The sequence below is a fragment of the Sabethes cyaneus genome, chromosome 2 (genome assembly GCF_943734655.1).
Source record: "Sabethes cyaneus chromosome 2, idSabCyanKW18_F2, whole genome shotgun sequence".
In the NCBI taxonomy this organism is placed as follows: domain Eukaryota; kingdom Metazoa; phylum Arthropoda; class Insecta; order Diptera; family Culicidae; genus Sabethes; species Sabethes cyaneus.
In genome coordinates this window covers 189,421,999-189,445,950 of record NC_071354.1, presented here as the reverse complement: position 1 = coordinate 189,445,950, position 23,952 = coordinate 189,421,999, and the positions used below count along the sequence as shown (strand labels likewise).

The 23,952-nt window shown below is 39.3% G+C and overlaps 1 protein-coding gene across 1 annotated transcript; it reads left to right on the top strand.

Moving 5' to 3' along the window:
• The first annotated feature begins 10,668 nt into the window (after nucleotides 1–10,668).
• LOC128736463 (uncharacterized) lies at nucleotides 10,669–15,990 on the top strand. Its single transcript, XM_053830946.1, has one exon. The coding sequence runs from the start codon at nucleotides 10,669–10,671 to the stop codon at nucleotides 15,988–15,990; it is 5,322 nt and encodes a 1,773-aa protein (XP_053686921.1).
• The last annotated feature ends 7,962 nt before the right edge of the window (nucleotides 15,991–23,952 follow it).

Here is a 23,952-nt window from a genome sequence, read left to right as displayed (position 1 = left end):
AACATAGCCATATTCGTCTTACAACCAAGTACAGATGTTAGTGCCCTGGTTTAAAGCGCCACAGTTGATAGTGACAAATTTTCTCATCAAGTTACATAACGTTAGAGTTATATTTAGTAGAAATCATAGCAAAAACATCAAAAACGTTAAGAAAGAATAATTTAATAGGGTAGTTGATCCAATAGTTGTGGTAGTACCAATAGTTGCGCTACTGTTCATTATTAGTGCATATTGTCGTCACCGTAGCATTTTAGATAAAACAATTACGTTCATTATATAAAACAGGTTCTTAGAAGTATTGGTAGTTAGACCACACCATTTAACATTAACCCTTTATAAGGCAGTGGCAACTATATTGCCACCAACAAAAATTTTTTATTTTGCTTCTATAATTATATTGATGTCATTATAGACGCAAAACAAATATTTTTCGTTGGTGGAAATTTTATTGCCACGGCCTTATAAAGGGTTAAAGCATTATTTGCTAAAATGCCAATTTTCCAAAATCTAACGCAACTATACGCGCAGTTGGAGGGCACAACTATAGGCGCTCATTTCTATAGTTTTGCTACGATGTTTTTTCACTTAGCAACCTAGCAATGTATATGGAATAACACAATTAAAGGAACACCAAACTTAATTAAGGAAACATTAGCGCAACTGTTGGTACAATATAATTGAATTGGAAAATTCATTTTTTCTTTATAAAACTTCTCGTACAACGAAAGCAATTGTCTTGCCTTGTGAGAAATACCTTGTATTTGATAAATTTATATCCCTCAAGCATTAATTGAAGCATATACCTCAATAAACAAGCAAAATGAAGTTATATTGTGCTTAGTGGCGCAACTAATAGAACATCTACCCTAGTTGCTACAAAAACTAGGGACAAAATAAAAAACGAAATCTTCAGTAAGCTAAAAGATCCGATTCCAGCTACAAAACAAAAAAAGTTATATACTCTATACCGTGTGGAGCAGGAGATAACAGGGAATACATAGGGCAGGCAGGCAGGTTAGATACACGAGTAGCGGAACACAAAAATGACGCTAAAAAATCAGAAGCTAGAACAGGTTTAGCACTACATACAATTCAAGAAGGACATATTTTTGACTTCGAAAAAACGCGCATTCTTGAGAAAATTAAAAATAAAGATACTAGACTTACAGCAGAGATGTTCCATATTAAATTGAGAGGACAAGAACGGACGGTTAATTTACAACGAAAATGCGGGAATTTCAACGACACATACAACGGACTAATGACCAAACTACGACAACTAGTAGAGAAGAAGAAACGATAGCTCAGTTAGTAATAGTTATAAAGGATGAGGCAGTGAGAATAGATGTTCAACGTAAGTCTTGACAATAGTAAATTGTGTAAATATTTGAATAAATGTGATCATGTTTTAGGCGTAGTAAATGACTGAAGCTCGACATAGTAAGTCGAAACGTCCGCTGAAAACATTTTAGTTCTTATTTCTCACCGAAAAAGTCAACAAAAGTAACATATAGAATTTCACGGTGACAAACCCCAACAATAAAACTTTTATATGGCGGAAACATTGGTTGACGGGCGCACGTTATACCCATGTACCCTATATCGTAATACTTTTTTCGGGTATGCAATATGGACCAGGAAGCAATGTTTCATATTACTTTGTTCACACCATTGCTTTAATATTTCATGCCAACTACGGCTTGAAACCTACATATAAAATTAAGTCGTAAAACAACATTAATAAATAATGAGATAAATAATTCAGTAAAATCGCGTACAAAACCATAAATGCCATAAAAATTCCAATCATCCAATTGTAAAGTTGCTGAATCATTAAATCATTATTCGTGCGTGTGGTTGTTTACATGGATGCATGACATTTGGTAGTATGGATGAAGTTTTAAAAGCACTGTCTATCGCGGGAGTTTAAGAAATCCTGTGGACCTAGTACAACGTAGAGAAAGTCATGATACAACAAGAACAACCAGAATTCTATACTGCTAGAAGAAAAGAAGGGATTTTAAGGATTGCTTACTGCATGAAAACTTAGCGTGCGTCAATAGCATCACCTATTGTTGCCCCCGCAAACTATTATTGGTAATCCGGTCAACACATTTGACACTTCGCCATGAAGGCGGTGCCTATACTGTCATTTTCAGCGATGCTCTTCCAATCATGATGGTGCTGCGTCATTACGACCAAGATGAGTGAAAACCAGGTGATATTAGTTTTGGAAGTTTTCAGGGCAGAAAAGCGCGGAGAAAATGGTTAGCAACCATCGACTATGTTTATACACATTCATATTGGCAGAACTACGCCCCCTGCAGAGGTTTTCAAAAAATAATAATATTTTTCACTGCGTAGTTACATGCAGCGATATTTATCCAACCATGAACATGATGTGCAAAATTAGAGTCACACCTTCTTCTTATGTCCATTTGATCAAACTAGACTCTCAAATTCAGTCTGATCTAGTTTGATTTTTGCAACCTGCCCAGTACACCATTTAAATGACCTTCACTTTAGACATACACTTATAGAAGAAACAGAATTTTAATAGTAGAACCATGCAAAAAAAAACTCATCGTTAGTTTTCCTGCCTCTTTCGTATGATACCTGTCACCTGTCAATCTGGTGTAAAAAATTTGTGAGAACAGGTTTTCTATTACACAACAAATAGCAAATAGGAATGCGGTAAAAGGAATATTCACACCACAACCGCCAGAAGGCAAGTTTCTTCCGCGTTCTACTGTAATTATAAATAACCCAATTTTACCAACGATGGGTGGACCCTTGATTTGTTTCTGATCACATACGTTCAGTGAGTTATGTAAGCACTGTGAAGCAGGCTTTAAAAATCCCTTCAGGGCACTGGTCGCTGTATGTTAATTACTATAATTATACAATGAATCACAATCAATATGATTGATTGATTATAGAGTATCACTAATATTTTTTATATTAAATTTTGCTTCTCTTAAAATACGAAGATTGTTTTGCAATCTCTTTCAATGCAGAAAAAGAACTGAAAGAACATTTTGAATTACTTCCGCCAAACAGTTTCTTGCCTCAATTTCGATTTAGCAACATTTTTGCCACACTTAAAATTGTCTGCAAATATCCTACCCACAACAGAAACATCGATCAGTTCCGTCATATTTCACAATAACACGTACGTTAATACGCCACTCGCCACTCAATCGAATTCCGCAAAATCCGCTAACTCATTACTCCTTGCTTAATTCATTCATACATAGCTTAATACCCTGCCCTGCATCAATTGCGGATTTCTCGTCCGACCGCTGCTGTGCGGTCACGGGCAGTGAGCACGATTACAATTACTGCTACGCTGCCATCACCTAACCTGGATCACCGCAAGCGCTCTTCCGCTCCCTGTCACAAATTGGGTTCGTCGCTTATCCACCCGCATCTCTGCTGCTGCTGCTGCTGCTGCTGCTGCTGCTGCTGCTGCTGCGGTCGCAACAAGTCGCTGAAGGTTCAAGTGCAAGTTTACGCTATCGAAAGTAAAAGTAACTTTGTTACGGTGAGCCATCGTGAACGAGCGAGCGAGGAACCGACTGACATAACACGTCGTTTGCACACCGTCATTCGAAGTCCTGCCCGTCATCAGTCACCTGCAATGAGCTATTATATTCAATCACACGTCACCGCCGGTAGATCAATCGCGGAGTCAATCAATCGATGATGCGGGACTAAAGTACCAGCTAATTCGATAGCCTAGCGGCAAAGAGCACTACCGTGGAGCAAAAATGACAATAAGTGGAATTAAGCGCATTTATGAGCTTGCAGCCGCGTCTGATTAATTGGGTGTGATTTGATCTAACGGTTTTGTTTTGAGTAAGCGGATTGAGTTGTACTATTCGTACGGTATGGTAAGCCGTGTTGTTTTTGCTGGGGAATCAAGTCAAGAGTTTATTTATGACTAGATTTAGCGAAACTTCCCATCGTTTCCCGAGTTAAGAAGCTTGAGGATAATGCCATTGTTCTTGTTCAAATCAGCCCTCTTCAAAGTGTCTGTTTGTCACTGTTTAGCAAAGTTTCGGGGGAAGTCGCACAAAAATTAAGCAACAAACAATAAATGGAACGATAATTGGTGCAGAGAGTTTCCTTTAGAAGAAAAAATAACGAGCTGACGTGTAATACAGCACGATCAGCGATTTTTGTTAAATATGTTTATAATGCGGACACGCTTCCCTTACAATGAGGAATTCTTAGGCGACATGGTTGAACGAATACCTTTTAAGACACGTTATGTGATTTCTTTACCTTTTTGCTCGCGATCAATTAATACGCACACTGGAAGGGTTTAAAATTGTGATCCCCTACAATGCCATCAAGAAGGTCGACCTTCAAAAAATACTAAATATAAAAACAACTAATTTGATTAAATCGGCGTACAGTTTTACCGCTAACCTTCCATACGTCATTTAGAATTTATACATGGAAGCAAAAATTGTTCGTTGACATTTACAACTGAAAACAAGAAAATGCTACTTTTTAAGAACCGTCTTAGGAGTGATAAGAAATTCAGCTGGATGCTCCATTGATTTCGTCTACGGTGTGCATTAAATTATCTTCGTTCCATCTGATACATTTTCATCCCAATAGTAGTTTAATAGTATAACCTAATATGTAAATTCGACACGAAAGTATAGCAATTCCGAATGCAATGGTTGATTTAACAATATTTGCCAAACAACTGAAAAATTGGATAATACATTAAACGAAATGTTGGCTCATTTCAACAGAGAGTTTCATATTCGCTTTAAATTTCATGGTAAATATAAGATTGCATTTTACTTCCTAATAAATTATGCGCCCTTCATAAGATACGAATTTTTATTTAATCTGTTCAGCGAACACAGTCTATGCATCGCAAATTTCCCTTGACATCTTTCGATTAGGGTTTATTTCTAATTCCCGTCGTAGTAAGGAAAGCCACTCTAATTTTCATCATTTCTGAGGTGGATTTAATGAATTCTCCAAAAGCTCTGCTGCTGATTTGACTCAAGCACACTTACCTTCCGATTCGTGCCCTTTGAATTCACTAAAAAGCGATTAATAAAGCATTTGATTGAAATTACGCAACTGACTTTATATCTTAAATTCGTTGTACCGTTTTAAAATCCGTCCATCAAAATGTTTCATCGTCTGAACTAAAAATCACAATAATGTTTACTAAGCTAGCGCACATGTATTTGTGTAGGACAGCATGACAAATATTATTCTGCGAAATTTCTGTAGGTTTTGCAAGTTTTCCCGGCTGCAGAATAACAATTATGCGTAGTGTGAGCTATTTTCAATTCATGAATGACGGCAATTGAAACGATTAGTCGACATTTTCTTCTTCGTCGCACAAAAAAAACGTTGGAAATTTGGCTGCTAGGAATTCTTTAATGAAAAAAAGCATTTAAATAGATCTCAGCTCACTTTGATTGATCGCGTATGAGAGGCAAAAAACTAAAATATTAGGGAATAACTAACTTTGCATTGTGTGTCATAAAAATCGCTGATATTTTTAATAATTTGTGTTGAATAGCACGGGAATAGGCAATTACAACGACCCTATATGAAGAAACAATATGGTGACTGGTTATGATGCTATGGAAATGTATTGTACAGATTGTTTTGAGAGAACTATATGTCAAGTTACAAGCTACAATTTGTTCTTACAGAAGTTTAAATTTGATAATGTATGCATATTAAAAACTTCATATTCACATGTTGACTAAAACAAGCCAATCAATTAAAACTGTGAACCCAGAGCTTACTCTTAAGCTCAGTGACATTTAGTAAATAAGCATCTTAGAGATATCTTTATTGCAGTTGTTATTGTTGTTATTTGATATGAGCTGTCAAACAAATTCACGTTGTCGCAAAACATCTCAAAATCTTAAAATAACGCAGGTATTTTCAAAATACGCTTAGATACAGTTACTCCTAAACGATTTATTTCCATGAATATTATTTTCTAACTTATTTTGTGTTTTATTTGGAGTGCATGATTGTCTGTCAATGAGGTGGGTTTGCATAAAAAAATACCACAATCAAATAAAATCAATAGGTATTTGGAAAAGCTACAAAGGTGCCTTTACTTCTCAATACAATTGATGACCTGTAACAAGAAATGCCCATGAGAAAACCCCACTGATTATGCCTGTTAAAGGGTTTAAAGTTTTATATTGGTGCTTTATGATAAAAGCTCAAACAAGCCGTCGATCGACTTTGCTTCATTCTGGCAAAATAAGCTTCTATTGTACAGACCTGCTTGCAAGCAAGTCATTTCTTTGCTTTCCGAAAGCTTCGTGCTTTACAAAAACCGGTTGGAAGCATGTGGATATAATTGGTGCGGGTGCTTTTATGATTCATGCTTGGAAAAGGCTTTTTAAGAAATGATTTACGAAAAAATGAGGATACAAATTAAAATAGGCACCCAAATAAATTGCAAGCAACATTATATTGCATTGAAAGAGACAATATAAACTACTTCCGACTGTGTTGGTGTTGCTCTTTTACTTTACAAAGAAATGGTTTGTAAAATTATCATTCGAAGCAGTTGTTTTAGTAAAAATACATCTCCCAACAGAACAGGCTTAATTGAACTAAGCATTAAATTTTTTAAATTGACACAAAAAAATTAACCTGCCGTAGAAATGAAAAAAGGAATCTACATTTTTCAAACCATAACTCAATTATAAGATTTGGTTTATTGGTCTCGGACTACTTACGAAAACTTTATTTGACGTTTCGAAGATTTTCATCCTCGGAGCAAAGCATTAAATTTTTTTTCTTAGCCAAGCAATCAATTTAGTTAACAGCATTAATTGTTTTGAGCAAAATCGGAGAACTTTATGATACTTTTTTCAAGGAAATGCTACAAAATTTGATTTTTTTCACTTTATAATGATTTTTCTTTGTCATTCAATGATGTAAGATGGAACATACAATTTGTTCATGTTTCATTATATCAATAAATCTGTAAACACGTTTTGCCTTTCTACTATATAAATATATAGTATAAAGGTATAGAAATCACTTGGAAAACCGGAAATGGAAATAAGGTCCTGCGGGCCGAATGTTATATACCATTCGACTCAGTTTCGAAAACTGAGCATTTTCTGTGTGTGTGTGTGTGTGTGTGTGTGTGTGTGTGTGTGTGTGTGTGTGTGTGTGTGTGTGTGTGTGTGTGTGTGTGTGTGTGTGTGTGTGTGTGTGTGTGTGTGTGTGTGTGTGTGTGTGTGTGTGTGTGTGTGTGTGTGTGTGTGTGTGTGTGTGTGTGTGTGTGTGTGTGTGTGTGTGTGTGTGTGTGTGTGTGTGTGTGTGTGTGTGTGTGTGTGTGTGTGTGTGTGTGTGTGTGTGTGTGTGTGTGTGTGTGTGTGTGTGTGTGTGTGTGTGTGTGTGTGTGTGTGTGTGTGTGTGTGTGTGTGTGTGTGTGTGTGTGTGTGTGTGTGTGTGTGTGTGTGTGTGTGTGTGTGTGTGTGTGTGTGTGTGTGTGTGTATGTGTATGTAACGCTTTTAATCTCACTCACTTTTCTCGGAGATGGCTAGACCGATGTTCTTAGTGTCAAATGAAAGGTCTAGGTGTCCCATTGGTCGCTATTGAATTTCATACTGATCGGACTTTTAGTTCAAAAGTTATGTATAAAAATACGAAAAATATGGGACTTCATTATCTCATAGATCCCTTAACCGATTTGAACCAAATTGATTGCATATGAAAGAGGAGCCTTACAAACCCTTAACTTCCAAATTTCATGATGATTGGACTTGTAGTTTGAAAGTTACATAAAGAAATGTGAAAAAATAGTTTTTAAAACATATTTTTGTAACATTTAAGAATTAATTCAATGAAAAACATCACACATTTTATTATTATTTGAAAATGACTGCTAAGATCTATCAAACGAAACTGAGTTATTTAAAATCGGACGGTTCATTCAAAAGTTATTCAAACTTTAACACTTAAGCACCGTATATTAAACCGTTGAAACGTGTGAAATCAAAACGTATCAAACAAATGTTGATTGTATTCAATGTGTGCGATGTATGTATGTATGTATGTATGTATGTATGTATGTATGTATGTATGTATGTATGTATGTATGTATGTATGTATGTGTATGTGATGACAATTTGCAATGAAATTCAAGAAAAGTGAGAAACATGTCAATAGTCAGAAGTTTTTGAAGCCTCTTAGTAGAATACGAACTCTGAAATAAAAGAAAAGAAAAAAACTTATACCGACTAAATTCCACTATTTAATATTTATTCGCGACAGATACATATACGCTTTGAAATAAGACACTGATGAAGCCTGCATGTCGTAGGCGAACTACGTATCTGTCGCAAATAAATATTAAATAGCGGGATTCAATTGCAAAGTTTTTTCTTTTCTTTGATTTTAAATTTCAATTGTCATTTTCTTCACTTGCTGTTACTCACAATTGTACACGAAAAGCAAAAAGCGGAGAAAAGCAGTTAATTTAAGTATATAAGTATAGTGGTGTATAGGATCAAAATACTAGTGAGTTGATTTTTCCAAATAAATTTATACAAATTTCAAACAAATTTTGCGCATCAATATATGCTCTTTTCAATCCATAGATACTAGAGCTTAGAAATGTTATATGAAAAATAGGAAGTAAACGTTGCACGGTAGTAACTTTGTAAGATTTGTTTTCGTTAGTGACATTTTAAAGGACAGATGTCTTATGTCATGCATCATGTTTTAATAAATAAATCAAAAATGACAAGCACTGGAAATCATATCGATCATATTTCTCATTCTCAAGCATGTTTATGGCGCAGTTTTTGCACTATTTTTCGACCTCATCTTGTTTTCCTAACCCTCTAACATTGTAAAAACGATGCGATCAAGCTAATGACTATCTTTTCATGAAAGTACATTCAAAAGAAGCTCAAGTTTTGATTTTCATGCAAAAATAATTATCTTAAGGAGCACCAGCTAAGAAAAAGTTCAATTTCTCTTATTCATATCTAATATTCTATTCAGTTATTTTTTCTAATTCAGATATATTGCAAAATTGAAGCCAAGCAAACTAATAGTAAAATTTTGAGATTAATCATTTTGTTGTAGATATCCTTTTTCTTCAAAAGCGAAGTATAATAATAATTTTTCTGAACTCTTGTTTTTCAAAGATGCTAACTTTTGAACGCATGGTATTAATATCAAAATATCAACAACAAAAAATCTACCCTATCTAAAATAAATTATAAAACTAAATAAGGTGTTCATCAAATAACATAAATGACGCTTACAAGTATTTACGCACCCAAGGAAAGTGTTTAAAATTGAAATATGTAAAACTATAAATACTTCAATCTAAAATCTTAATCTAACAGTTACTTAGTTTATCTAACTAAACTTAGCTTATAATCAATCTAAAAATACTTATATTTAAACCTTACCTACACTTAAATTAAATTGAACCAACTAAAACAATAATGATATAGATAATCGAGAAATAGGCTTAAGTTAACATGGACATCCCTAACACGAAATAGATCTAAAAGATTTATCTCGTCACTGATAAGAGCGTGAGAATGATTACACACTCTCGCTGCACGATCGTTCGATCCGAAGATCGAGCACTGATAGGCATTAGGCCACCACCGATAAATTTGTACAAAGGAGTTACGTAATAAACCCCAAAGTAAACGGATCGCTTTATTCTCCTTATTTCGAATGTGAAAATTCTTAATCTGCCACTGGTCAACCACAGTATAATGTGTCTGTGCTATATTGAGCTAAATTAGGCAACAGTTAAGCCTATCGATCGCGTGTAAAGATTCCACTCGAATTCAAGTGAAGTTCTTCTGTGCTCTGTGTGATATCATCCAGGTGATCGCTATTTTGTAAGCCGTTTAGCCACTTGGAAAGGTGGCACTCGAATCTACAGCAGCAGGTATTCTACCGTATCGGCAACTTCTGGGCCGTGTCGTTAGACACGGAAGAAAATCCTCCGGATCTCCACCAGCTATCTGGTAAGCCCCAACATTTGGTCCTTCGAACCGGATCGGAGGGACCCCCGACCAGAAGGACCCGCACGGTGAGTACACCAGTTTCATTTCGTGGCAAAGTGACGCGCCGGCATCGAACAATACCCGGTGAATTCTATGGCATTAAACCAAGCCATATCGGTGCCATTTTGATACCGATCGATTGCATCGATCAGCCAGTATTAGGACGGTGAGCCAATACTGATAAGTGCGCAACTCTTGCTGATTGCAAATAAATTATACAGCACATTCTTGCGTTTCATTTGCATGCACATATTGAGGTGGTGGTGAGTGGGTTTAAGCATTCGCGTGGGTGGTACGTCGCGTCGGGAAGGAGATTTCGTTCGATTCTCGTGCCATCCATCGGTCAATCGTCCGCGTAAAAAGTAACACCCCGCGACGGGAAGGATTTTTCGTTCGATTGGTGTTATTTTTCGATAATTGCGTTTATAGAAAGTGGCACACCGCGACGGGAAGGAGTAAAATCGTTCGATTTGTGTCATTTTCCGCCGTGTAGAAAACGGTACGACGCGCCGGGAAGGATATTTCGTTATCGATCACGTGCCGTTTTCCGACATTTTCGTTTCGTTTAGTCAATCTGTGGTGGTAGTGTGGTATTAGTGCAATATGGCAGCTGAAAGGAAATTGGCTGATTGCATAAGAAAACGGAAAGCGCTATTCGTTGTTCGAGATTCCGTCGAAAAGTTTGTGACGGAGTTTGATGATGAAGCCGATGTATTCCAGATTCCTATCCGCTTAGAGGCATTGGATCGAAGTTATAGGCAATTCATCGAGATTCAAGAATCGATCGAACGGTATGATGACGTTGAGACTTTTGAGACGCACCTAAGTGAGCGAGCTGATTTCGAAACACGTTTTTGTAAGACAAAGGGTTTCTTGCTGATGAAACGCGGTGATGATACACCTCCAGGGATGAATAGTACCGTCATGCAAAATGTTTCTACATCATCGTCAGCGTTCCATCTTCGATTACCGAAAATTGATTTACCCAAGTTTAACGGAGACTTTTCCCGATGGTTGTCTTTCCGTGATACGTACAGTTCCATGGTGCATTCGAATGCAGATATACCGACGGTGGCAAAACTTCAGTACCTGTTGCAGTCTTTGGAGGGAGAGGCTCGAAAGCCATTCGAATCGGTGGACATCAGCGCGGACAATTATGCTTCAACCTGGGATGCCCTGCTAAAACGTTATGACAACAAACGATACTTGAAACGTCAGCTGTTTCGAGCAATTTATGACCTCCCACCGGTCAAGAAGGAAGATTCTCAGGAGCTGCATGACTTGGTAGATGAATTTCAGAGACACGTGAAGGCGTTAGCGAAGCTTGGAGAACCCATATGCCACTGGAATACCCCGTTAGTGAATTTACTGTCCTACAAGTTAGACCCTGCTACCCTACGAGCGTGGGAAGAAATGACGTCGAAAGATGAAGATGTTACCTACGAACAGTTAATTGATTTCCTGTACCAGCGAGCTAGAATGTTAAAATCATTCGTCACAGATCTAGAACAAAGATCATCCCATTCCGGCCTTACCAAGGTGGCCGGTTCCTTTCCGAATCCGAAGAAGCAATTTAAATTAGCAATGAATGCAACCGCTAAAGTCCCCAATGCACCCCAGTGTATCGCGTGTTCAGAGAAACACTTCCTGTTCCAATGCCAAATGTTTGCAAAGATGCCCGTACGCCAACGACGAGAGTTGGTTTCCCAGAAACACCTTTGTTGGAATTGTTTCCGCTCTGGACACCAATCTAAGACCTGTACGTCCAAATTCAATTGTCGCACCTGCCATGAAAAGCACCATTCTCTGCTGCACGAGGTAGCACCCATGAAGATCTCTTCAACGCCGGCAATCTTGCCAAACCAACGAATCCAAGAACCAATTGCATCCGTGTCCAGTGTTATGAATTCCGGATCAGCGAATCCGATTCCCCAAGCCAGTTTATCGGTTCAATCACCCCAAGGAATAGTCCTGTTGCAAACCGTTTCCCTGCTGGTTGTAGACCAGAACGGCCAGTCACATTCCGCTCGAGCGCTGCTCGACTCCGCATCCATGTGCAACTTCATGACCAAGAAGCTTGCCAACGCACTCAATCTCCGTCGCACAACAGTGGACATTGCTGTCGCCGGTATCGGTGAAGCTACAAAGCAGGTCAAGCGACAGTTGACTGCTACCATACGTTCTCGATCTCAAAGGTACACCACAACGCTTGAGTTTCTAATCTTGAAACGACCCACGGTTAATCTGCCTACCGTACCCATCGATACATCCACGTGGATGATTCCCAATCTTGAATTGGCAGACCCCCGATTCCATGCATCAACCGAGATCGATATGATCATTGGTGGAGAAGTTTACCATGAGCTACATACTGGTAGCAAATCCTCTCTAGGAGAAGGATTACCGCTCGTAATTGAGACCGTTTTTGGATGGACCGTTGCTGGACCGGTATCCGTCCAAACCACAAAAATTCCTCAAGTCTGTCATCTAACTACCGTAGATCGTAATCTAGAACAAGCTCTACAGAGATTTTGGGAACTAGAGACCGTCGAGCCGTGCACCCTCTACTCTGCCGAAGAATCTCAGTGTGAAAATCTATATACTGCTACCACCACTCGCGAATCGTCGGGTCGTTATATCGTTCGCTTACCACTCACCCATGATCCACTCGTGTCACTCGGAGAGTCACGCTCAGTCGCCGAACGCCGTTTTCTCAATCTCGAAAGACGGCTAGAGCGAGATCCGTCAGTTAAGGAATCGTATCACCACTTCATGAGGGAATATGAAACCCTGCACCACATGCGGAGAATTAGCGACCCAGTAGATGATTCCGTACCACACAGTTATTTGCCACATCATCCGGTGTTCAAAGAATCGAGCACAACAACTAAAACGCGTGTAGTGTTCGATGCATCGTGCAAGTCGTCTAGTGGGTTCTCTGTGAACGACAAACAACTAACTGGCCCAGTTGTCCAAGAGGATCTACTATCTATCATCATGAGATTTCGCATTCATTCCATTGCCATCGTAGCCGATATCGAAAAAATGTATCGGCAGATCCTACTCCATCCGAATGACCGCCCATACCAGCGTATTCTGTGGCGCTATAAACCAGAAGATCCCGTTTCGACGTATGAGCTGCAAACCGTGACGTATGGCTTTACGTCTTCTCCGTTCTTGGCGACCCGTACGCTGATTCAAGTTGCAACTGACAACAAAGAAAAGTATCCAGGAGCCGCTGCAACAATCCGGAGTGATTTTTATGTGGATGACCTACTGTCTGGTGCGGACACAGTAGAATCCGCAATCCAACTCAGACGTGACCTGTCGGCGATGCTGGCTGAAGCTGGTTTCCCGTTGAAAAAGTGGGCGTCGAACACACCCGAAGTTCTTGTCGGAGTACCCCCAGAGGATTTAGCCGTTGCTCCAGTTGTAGATCTCCACGATGAGCCATCGGTTTCTACCTTAGGACTCACGTGGGAACCGAGGAATGACACCTTTCGCTTTAAAGTACAGATGCCACTTCCCGCTTCCGTGCTAACAAAAAGATTGATTATGTCGTATATTGCCAGAATATTCGACCCACTAGGGTTAGTAGGCCCTATCATTACGGTTGCCAAGCTGTTCATGCAGCGCCTGTGGGCATTGAAAATGCATGATGGCAATTCTTACGAATGGGATCGTCCGCTTCCTTCTCGACTGCAGTCAGAATGGAAGCAATTCCATGGAACGTTAGACGTCATCACTAATGTTCGTATACCACGCTTTGTATCCTTGGTCAACGCGGCGACTATCCAACTCCATTTCTTCTCCGATGCGTCGGAAAAGGCTTACGGAGCCTGCTGCTACGTGCGATCTGAATCCGCTGGAATAGTTCGGGTTCACCTGTTGACATCGAAATCCAAAGTAGTTCATTTATCGAAACCGCAAACTATTCCCCGTTTGGAGTTGTGCGCCGCTAGTTTATCCGCTAGCCTGTTCAAGAAGGTAGAACATTCGCTGAAGATATCGCACAGTGCACAAGTTTATTTCTGGACAGACTCGTTGACAGTCCTCCAGTGGCTACGCTGCAGTCCCTCTCGTTGGAAAACCTTCGTAGCCAATCGAGTGTCGTCGATTCAGGCTACCACCGAAGCCTACACCTGGAATCACGTTGCAGGGATGTGTAATCCAGCTGACGCTATATCCCGCGGCGTAAATCCTTCCGAAATTCTTGATCATCCGCTCTGGTGGCACGGTCCTCAGTGGTTATCCCTGCCACCAACACAATGGCCTGTCACAGACCTACCAGCTCCGAATCCTATCGTAATGCCAGAAGCACGAAGTAACGTCGTCGCCATACCGGTAGTAAGTACCGACAAGCCCTTCGCTGAGGAACTCTTTAGTCGATTCTCCAGCTTTACAAAACTTCGCCGTACCATCGCATACTGCATGCGATATTTTCGCGCACTTCGAGCGTGCAAACAACAAACCAAACTAGATCCATTTGAAACGTTATCCACCGTTGATCTGCAAGAAGCAGATATAGCATTATGTCGCCTGGCACAGCGTGAAATGTTCCCGAATGAATTAGCAAACCTCAGTTCAAACAAACGTGTTTCACAATCTTCACCACTAACATGGTTAAATCCAATCCTGACTAAAGAAGGCATCATACGGGTTGGTGGTAGACTCAGTAATGCCAATATTCCAGACGACGCCAAGCACCCGATTGTACTCCGAGCAAACCACAGATTGTCAATGCTTATAGTTGAATTCTACCATCGAAGTCTACTACATGCCGGCCCGCAGCTGACTCTTGCCACGATCCGCCAAAGGTTTTGGCTTCTAAATGGTCGCAATCTTGTCCGACGTGTGTATCACCAGTGTCATACCTGCTTCCGATGTAGGCCAACGTTAGTACAACAAAGTATGGCCGACTTGCCGTCATCCCGAGTGACGCCCGCCAGACCATTCTCCGTTAGCGGGATCGATTATTGTGGCCCCGTATACTTGAAATCACCAGTCCGAAATCGAGCTCCAGTGAAAGCATATATTGCCATTTTTGTGTGCTTTGCGACACGTGCCGTACACATTGAACTCGTCTCCGATCTGTCCACCCAAGCGTTTTTAGCTGCTCTGCGCCGTTTCGTTGCCCGGCGTGGTAAACCGTGTGAGATTCACAGCGACAACGGCACCGCATTTAAGGGAGCAGCAAATGAACTTCATCGAATCTTCGAGATGTGGAAGGTTAATCTGAACGACCGAAGGCAGATCTTGAACTGGCTTATGGACAATGAAATAAAATGGTGTTTCATCCCTCCACGGGCTCCCCACTTTGGCGGTTTGTGGGAGGCAGCCGTCAAGTCCGCCAAAACCCATTTGCTGAGAGAAATTGGCACTACCAATGTTCCACAGGAAGACATGTGTACCCTGCTTGCGCAAATTGAAATGTGTCTGAACTCTAGACCTCTCACACCCCTCCCAAACGACCCATCCGATTTGGCAGTGTTGACACCAGGGCATTTCTTGATTGGAACCAGCTTTCAATCTGTTCCTGAGCGCAGCATTCAACACGTTCCAGACAACCGATTGTCGCATTGGGAAGTGACGCAGAAACGCTTTCAAAGAATCTGGTCAAGATGGTATCCGGAATATCTCCAACAGCTTCAATCACGAGCCACCAAGGGCTGCAAGCAACCCGTTAGCATCGAGCCTGGCAGAATTGTAATCATCAAGGACGATAATTTACCGCCACTTCAATGGCCCCGCGGAAAAATCTTGAAAACGCATCCTGGCAAGGATGGCATAACCCGTGTGGTCACCCTCAAAACAGCAACGTCAGATGCCGTTATCAGACCCGTTGCTAAAATAGCATTGCTTCCAGTTCCGGACTTCCCAAACTCTGCTGACCGTGAAGGAGACCTGGTAGAGCATGCCAAATGATGCTCGATGTCTGCGTGGGAATCAAACAGGTAATTGCGGTTCCAATCCCTTACCTGTACCCGTTCAATCTACCTTGGTCTTTTTCTTCCCAGCTGTCGACGAGTAACACCTGAGTGTTTACTAGTTTTTCTACAACTTCTATGATCCATTACTTGCGGAAATACACGAAGTGAGCCGAGGAGTCACGTGTTGCTGTTTTCGTTCTCCAGGCAACCACGAAGAAAGAGATTTGTAAATAGTGTAAATAGTGTTGAACCAACCCATAGTTAGTTCAAGGTGGCCGGAGTGTTTAAAATTGAAATATGTAAAACTATAAATACTTCAATCTAAAATCTTAATCTAACAGTTACTTAGTTTATCTAACTAAACTTAGCTTATAATCAATCTAAAAATACTTATATTTAAACCTTACCTACACTTAAATTAAATTGAACCAACTAAAACAATAATGATATAGATAATCGAGAAATAGGCTTAAGTTAACATGGACATCCCTAACACGAAATAGATCTAAAAGATTTATCTCGTCACTGATAAGAGCGTGAGAATGATTACACACTCTCGCTGCACGATCGTTCGATCCGAAGATCGAGCACTGATAGGCATTAGGCCACCACCGATAAATTTGTACAAAGGAGTTACGTAATAAACCCCAAAGTAAACGGATCGCTTTATTCTCCTTATTTCGAATGTGAAAATTCTTAATCTGCCACTGGTCAACCACAGTATAATGTGTCTGTGCTATATTGAGCTAAATTAGGCAACAGTTAAGCCTATCGATCGCGTGTAAAGATTCCACTCGAATTCAAGTGAAGTTCTTCTGTGCTCTGTGTGATATCATCCAGGTGATCGCTATTTTGTAAGCCGTTTAGCCACTTGGAAAGGTGGCACTCGAATCTACAGCAGCAGGTATTCTACCGTATCGGCAACTTCTGGGCCGTGTCGTTAGACACGGAAGAAAATCCTCCGGATCTCCACCAGCTATCTGGTAAGCCCCAACAGAAAGAAAATATAATTATTCTACGCAATACGTTGTGAATTTTACTGGCAAATAAGGATTTTGAGGAATACGGAACGGATATTTAAAAATATAGTCAAGTTAATTATAGATGTTCCTGAGAAATTAAATAATGATTATTGTGGCAGTAGAAAGGCTAGGTCACGCCGCCAGGTGGATTAATTCGGGTTTTTGTTTAAATCATCATTTCAATGTAAGTGCCTCTCTCAAAATTCGTTGTACGAATCCTGACAAAATTAGTCACAGTTTTTTGACAGATAAAGCACCGAGGACTCAACATTTCCTTTTTTAGATGCGGCCATAGAATAGCACCGCTTGCGACTGAAAACTGAACAGTTTTTTCATTCGGTCTCCTGGAATCAATGTTGCTAATTTTGATCGCGATAATTGGTCAGCGCCACTTCATCATCGTTTTAAATCTTCGTACAGTCAGTCCACAATCATGGGTCACACACAACTATGTCCAGTCGGTGGAGCTATCATGTAGCCAATTATGCAACTGTATGCAATGCCTATAACGGAAGAGAAACATTTTTTTCATATATTCCTCGGAGGAGAAAATCCCTCCCCAACCCCCCGTCTTTTTATCTCCCAACCACTTGCGCAATTGCAATCGTTCTAAACGCAAGAGAAACGCTACCTCTTCTACTTCTTTGGACCTCCCCCTTGATAACCCGCCAGTGCTGATTGCTTTATGTCAAAGAACATGTGTGCCAAGTTTGGTGGAGAACGGTCAAGGTGTTCGGGAGTTATGGTGGAACATACAAACATGTCGATCAAAGTTATACTTTAACCGACTCATATACGATTATTATAAAGTCGTCAAAATATACTTGTGACGCGAATCCGAACGTAACAGGTACCGTTAAGCGGCACATGGACACACAAAATGGCTTCTAGATCTAGTTTCAGTGAAATGCAAATCTAGTGTAATACTAGATATGCATGTTTCAAGATTATTATTAATTGAAGCTTTTAACTAGAAAACGTTTGTAAAAAAGCTGGTTGCTGGTACTTATGTCATAAAATAAGATTTTTACTGCCACTCAATGTGTCTGTGTAATGCGCTAATCAACATACAGAGAAAATTATCAATAAAATGTTTAAATAATTTTATGAGGCGATAAATATACGGGTTTTTTTTTTGTTAGATTATAGTCACTTTAACCAGCTTGGGTCATTCGCGACTTCTGCGGGGTTGGGATTTGAACCCGGGTCCTCGGCGTGAGAGGCGTGAATGCGTGAATATACAGGGTGTAAAAGAATAATGTGTAGTGCATTTATAAATTACTAGCTCCATTACTTGTCCAATCTCACTCGGGGCCCCTTTGTCACTCAGTTAGGGTATGTTGCTGCTTCGTCGTAATTGTCTATTCTCGTCCTATCCAACACAAATTAATAAAAATATCAGCGATTTTTATGACACACAATGCAAAATTAGTTATTCCCCAATATTTTAGTTTGTTGCCTCTCACATGCGATCAATCAAAGTGAGCTGAGATCTATTGAAATGCTTTTTTTCATTAAAGAATTTCTAGCAGTCAAATTTGCAACGTTTTTTCGTGCGACGAAGAAGAAAATGTCGACTAACCGTTTCAATTTCCGTCAATCACAAAATGAAAATAACTCACGCAACGCATTGTTAGTATTCTGCAGCCGGGAAAACTTGCTTAGCCTGCAGAAATTTTGCAGAATAACATTTGTCATGCTGTCCTACACAAATACATGCGCGCTAGCTTCGTAAACATTGTTGTGATTTTTAGTTCGGACGATGAAAAATTTTGATGGACGGATTTTAAAACGGTACGACGAATTTTAGATATAAAGTCAGTTGCGTAATTTCAATCAAATGCTTTATTAATCGCTTTTTAGTGAGTTCAAAGGGCATGGATCGGAAGGTAAGTGTGTTTGAGTCAAATCAGCAGCAGAGCTTTTGGAGTATTCATTAAATCCACCTAAGCAATGATGAAAATTAGAGTGGCTTTCCTTAATACGACGGGAATTAGAAGTAAACCCTACTTGAATATCTCTTGTAACGAAAACTCTCATAATGCAAGAAACAACCCCCTTTTTTTATTTGAATATGTCTACTTCCCTCGTCAATTCCTCTCCTGTTGTCCCACAACCACTTGTAAATCTGTCTTCTTCTCGGTAATCCCTATAAATCGACACAAAGCCTTTTTTTACGTTTTAGAACCTCCCCCTATTTAATGGCCACCCTATAAAACAACTTGTACAACTGCTATCGTTCCAAATGAAGGTGAAAAGCACCCCTTTAGCCACTTGAACCTTTCTCTCCCCTTGACAAACGGCGGCCGGGGGGGCTCCGCAGCCGCAAGGTTATCGAGTCTGCTTTGACAAGCGAATGCTCGTAGGTTCGAATCTTAGTAGAATCAAGCCATTCGATGTCAAGTGACTTTAGCATGGGTTTATTCTCAGGCCCCCCATTTACCCTTCCTTCCTGCTGAATTCTATATTTACCCTCTGAAGCCTCTTGACAGTGCAAATGTCCCTCCTATAGTTAAGTGTACTGGTCAGAGGTAGGAATGAGTCCTCGCCAGGGACGGCTATAATATGGGATAGTACTGGCAGCAAGGAATAAGTGGGTAAAGTAGATCAAGCTTTGAAGGAAGGGTAAACCCCAATACACACCAGCGCGCATAAAATTTAATAAGCATATCGTTCATTCAATAGCGAATATAGCAAAAAGAAATGCAGTGCAGGTCATACAGCAAACACCCGGGCGATATCACAATAGATCAACTATACTGGTCGCAGTGATGAGTCCACACATGAAAAAAACGGCGTTTGATGAAGGACAGTCCAGAAGTTCCGGAGCTGTGGCGGCATTCATACTCACGTTCCTCGTCCCCCTACATGTCAGTTTCTTCCCAGTCAGCATACTCTTTTGTCACGTAACTAATTATGCATCGGTTTGTTCAATGAACATCGCTATAATGGAAACGAAACTAAAGTTTATTTACCATATATTCCTTTTCGGTGGAACCATCTCTTTTCTCAAACTCAGTTGTAGAACTGCAATCGGTTTAAATGCAAGAGAAAACCAACCCCTTTTACTTATTTAGATCTCTCCCACCCTTGTGAGAGATTCCCCCCTTTTGTCAACTTCCCAGTGCTGATTCCCTAATGTCATGGAACATGTGGGCCAAGTTTGAAGAAGAATTGTCCAGGAATTTCGGAGTTATGGCCTCCCCCCTGTTATGAACTCCTCTCTTTTTATGAGCCCCCCCCCTATTGTCAACTCCCTGATTTCAGATTCCCTTATGCCATGGAACATGTGTCCCAAGTTTGATGAAGAATTGTCCAGGCATTTCGGAGCTATGGACCTCCCCCTTTGTTACGACCTCCCAATGCTGATTTCCTTATATTAAGGAATTTGTGTGCCAAGTTTGGTGGAGATCGGTCAAGGCGTTTTGGAGTTATAGTGGCACATACAAACATGCAAACATACAAACGTACAAACATACAAACATTCCCTAGCAACAGTGTGAGTTTTATTGTACTTTTATGGTGGTCTTCAAGCCTATTTTTGGTCTTAAATACCATCATAAGGGTGTAATAAAACCCAAACTGTTACTTGGGTACTCACGCTCACTTTTACATATAGGGTAGATGATCCATTAGTTGCGCTACTAAGCACAATATAACTTCATTTTGCTTGTTTATTGAGGTATATGATTCAATTAATGCTTGTGGGATATAAATTTATCAAATACAAGGTATTTGTCACAAGGCAAGACAATTTCTTTCGTTGTACGAGAAGCTTTGTAAAGAAAAAATGAATTTTCTGATTCAATTATATTGTACCAACAGTTGCGCTAATGTTTCCTTAATTAAGTTTGATGTTCCTTTAATTGTGGTATTCCATATACATTGCTAGGTTGCTAAGTGAAAAAACATCGTAGCAAAACTATAGATGAGCGCCTATAGTTGTGCGCTCCAACTGCACGTTGGATTTTGGAAAATTGGCATTTTAGCAAATAAGCTTTGTAAGAACAAATTGAAAAATGTTTTGATTATTTTGATTATTTTAGAGCCTTGAAAAAGAATACATATTATTCGAAACGTTGGTAGAAGAGAAAAACACCGTTTTTTCTGCTTATTTACTACGACTGCGAAGCCGAAAAAGTTTCCATTAGCAAATAATGCTTTAATTTTTAATTGTGTAGTCTAACTACCAATACTTCTAAAACCTGTTTTATATAATGAATGTAATTGTTTTATCTAAAATGCTACGGTGACGAAAATATGCATTAATAATGAATAGTAGCGCAACTATTGGTACTAGTTTTTTTTGTCGGTTTGCTTGCTTGTCTCTTAAGATTCATCAACTCATCAAATCGATGATCCATAGCTATTCATATTTGATTGCATCATTTGTGATCAATTCATAATTCATGCATGAGAAATTGTGAGATTCAATTTGTTGTTCTCTTACTCATAAAATAATTCTCATTCAGAAAAAAATTGCCAGGGGATTAACGTTTTGGAATCCCCTTTGAGAGTGTCTCAAACCGAATCAGTACTTTTATCGATAAATAGCAACACTACCTGAAACTTCAGCATCTCTGGCTCGAGCATAACGTTCCTTACAATCGTGTGGATTTGTGCCTAAAACTTAAATAAATAAAAAAAATTTGGGGAAATAGTACAGAACGCATCATTTGCGCAAAACAGAGTTATAGTATATTTGAAATGCGTTTCATAGCATTTACAAGATTTAGAGTCAAAATCACCACGTGGGACAAAATACCTAAACCCATGGACAGAACGCACCAATTTTGACAAGCAGGCACAATTTTTTTGTTCAGATGGTTTTGGTGCTTGATCTACACGTTACAAATGAGCTAAGCTTTTAAAGTAGCCATATACCTAGGTAATTCCTAAAGCAGATTGCAATCGAGAGGCATGTTTTGATTCCATTGATAAATAGAAGTACTGTTCTGATTCAAATTTCGGATAATTTCAAGCTTCGGACACTTTAGCATGAAATGCACAATAACATTGCTAATCGGACAATATCATGTGTTTATTACACATTATCGCGTTCATTAGGAAGTCCTTTATCCGGAGAGGTAGGCATAACATTAAGCTGTAAGACTCCTTGTTAGGAATCGGCAGGTGCTAGAAAAATTGAAAACTCAGATTTTCACTTGAATAGCTTACTCTTAGCGTTTTGCATAAAAGTTGCTGTTTCTTTCGTTTGCATTACTTTATCAATTTAAAACGATTTTTTTCGGTTGTTATGATTATAAGATACGTGAAATTTAAATACAGTGAAAAGTAATTTATTTTAAAGATATTTAAGGAAAATTTAAGTGCCCGAAATATGAATCACATTTTGCATGAGCGATTCAAACTTCGGACAGTCACAAATAATGTCATATTTTCCAGGTTCTTATCTTACGGAAATAAATTGTCCTGATTATAAAGCAATGCCAGTTGAACTTGCTTTAAATGCCGTTCGCGCAGTTTGAAAACATTTATCAACTAACTATGAAAGTATCGATGAAAATGTTTTTACGCAAGCCAGGTCATACTGCTAGGCGGATAAGAAAATTAAGTGTTCAGTAAAAAATATATAAACTCACTTAATTAAGTGAAGATGCACGAGAAACGTTAATTTTCATCACTATGTTATGCGTGTATGCAGTCTGAGGGAGAAATCTTTGAGAGTTTGAATAAAAACCTTAAAAGTGTCCAAAGTTTGAATCAAAACCGAACTGCACTTTGTTAGTATTTTTTCATATAAACGACTTAATCGTCATTTTCAACATTTTTCAGTGGAAATAAAAAAACCCTCATGCTGCTGACCTGCTTAATGATGAAATAACAATACCTTCGAACAGTTTGCTTTTCATATTATATACTTCCATGCTTCTGAATTATCAGTAGCATAGAAGAATAATATTAACCTGCAACGCATTGCTAATTTTTTTAAATTATTCAGAACAGCTTTAACCTTCTGAATTATCGGTTCGAACATGAATCATTGGTTCGCCCGTTTAAATGCATATTATGTTCTCCAAACACACAATTATTGGGGAATTCCCAATCTCACTATTTAATTCGATAATCGATTTCATCGCACCGGTTGCCTTCCGTCTAAGTCGTTGCTTTTGGTTTGTCTAGAACTGGCAAACAATTGCAGCCACCTTAGACCCGGCCGGTTGTTGTAGTGTAGGGGGTGATTTGTTTACTTTGCATTTCGCGTGTTCGGTATACGCGAATGGAGTTCTGTGGCCTAGATTGGTGTACCAACTACTGACTGCGGGTTTTTCCAACTCTCGCTGTATAAGTGCAAGTGTATCCAATTCTGCAATAGGCTATCGAAACAATTGCTTGGATTGGAATTCCCTCAATATCTTCAGAAGGTTGTTCATCACAAAAAAAGGCATTTTGTTCTTGAAAGCAAATGCATTATGTTCGGTAACGGTATTTTGAAGACTGACCAGACTGTGTGAGCCAATAAAGCTAGAATCTTTTATAGAACCTTTTGTTAAGAATAGGGCTTGTAACCTTCCAATTTACAGTCCGTAGAATTTCCATTAACACATCTTCAACGCTAATTCTAAGCTGCCTCAAATTGAGAGTAAGAGGAAATCGGTACAATAAATCATCGTCTTTGGCGTCAATTCTGACGGAATCTCAATAGCTGTGGTATAACGGTATCAGCACAAAAGATTTCGTAGCATCAAAACAAAACCGGCAGCCGGCTTAAGCGAATACGTTTTTAGATTGGATAAAATTCTCGCTCACGTGCTGCCGGTCGAAATACGCGTGTTGCTTTGTCATATCTCAATGGCTGCTGAAATTTTCTCCTAATACATCCGTAATGATGCAGCTAAACTCTATCATCCAATAAAACTAACCAACCAATGGATCACCAAACTCGTTTATAATGTTCAAATGAATGCGAATAC

What these genes read in the sequence shown, in the direction of transcription:
- LOC128736463 (XM_053830946.1), top strand. Translation starts at nt 10,669, where the DNA reads ATGGCAGCTGAAAGGAAATTGGCTGATTGCATAAGAAAACGGAAAGCG.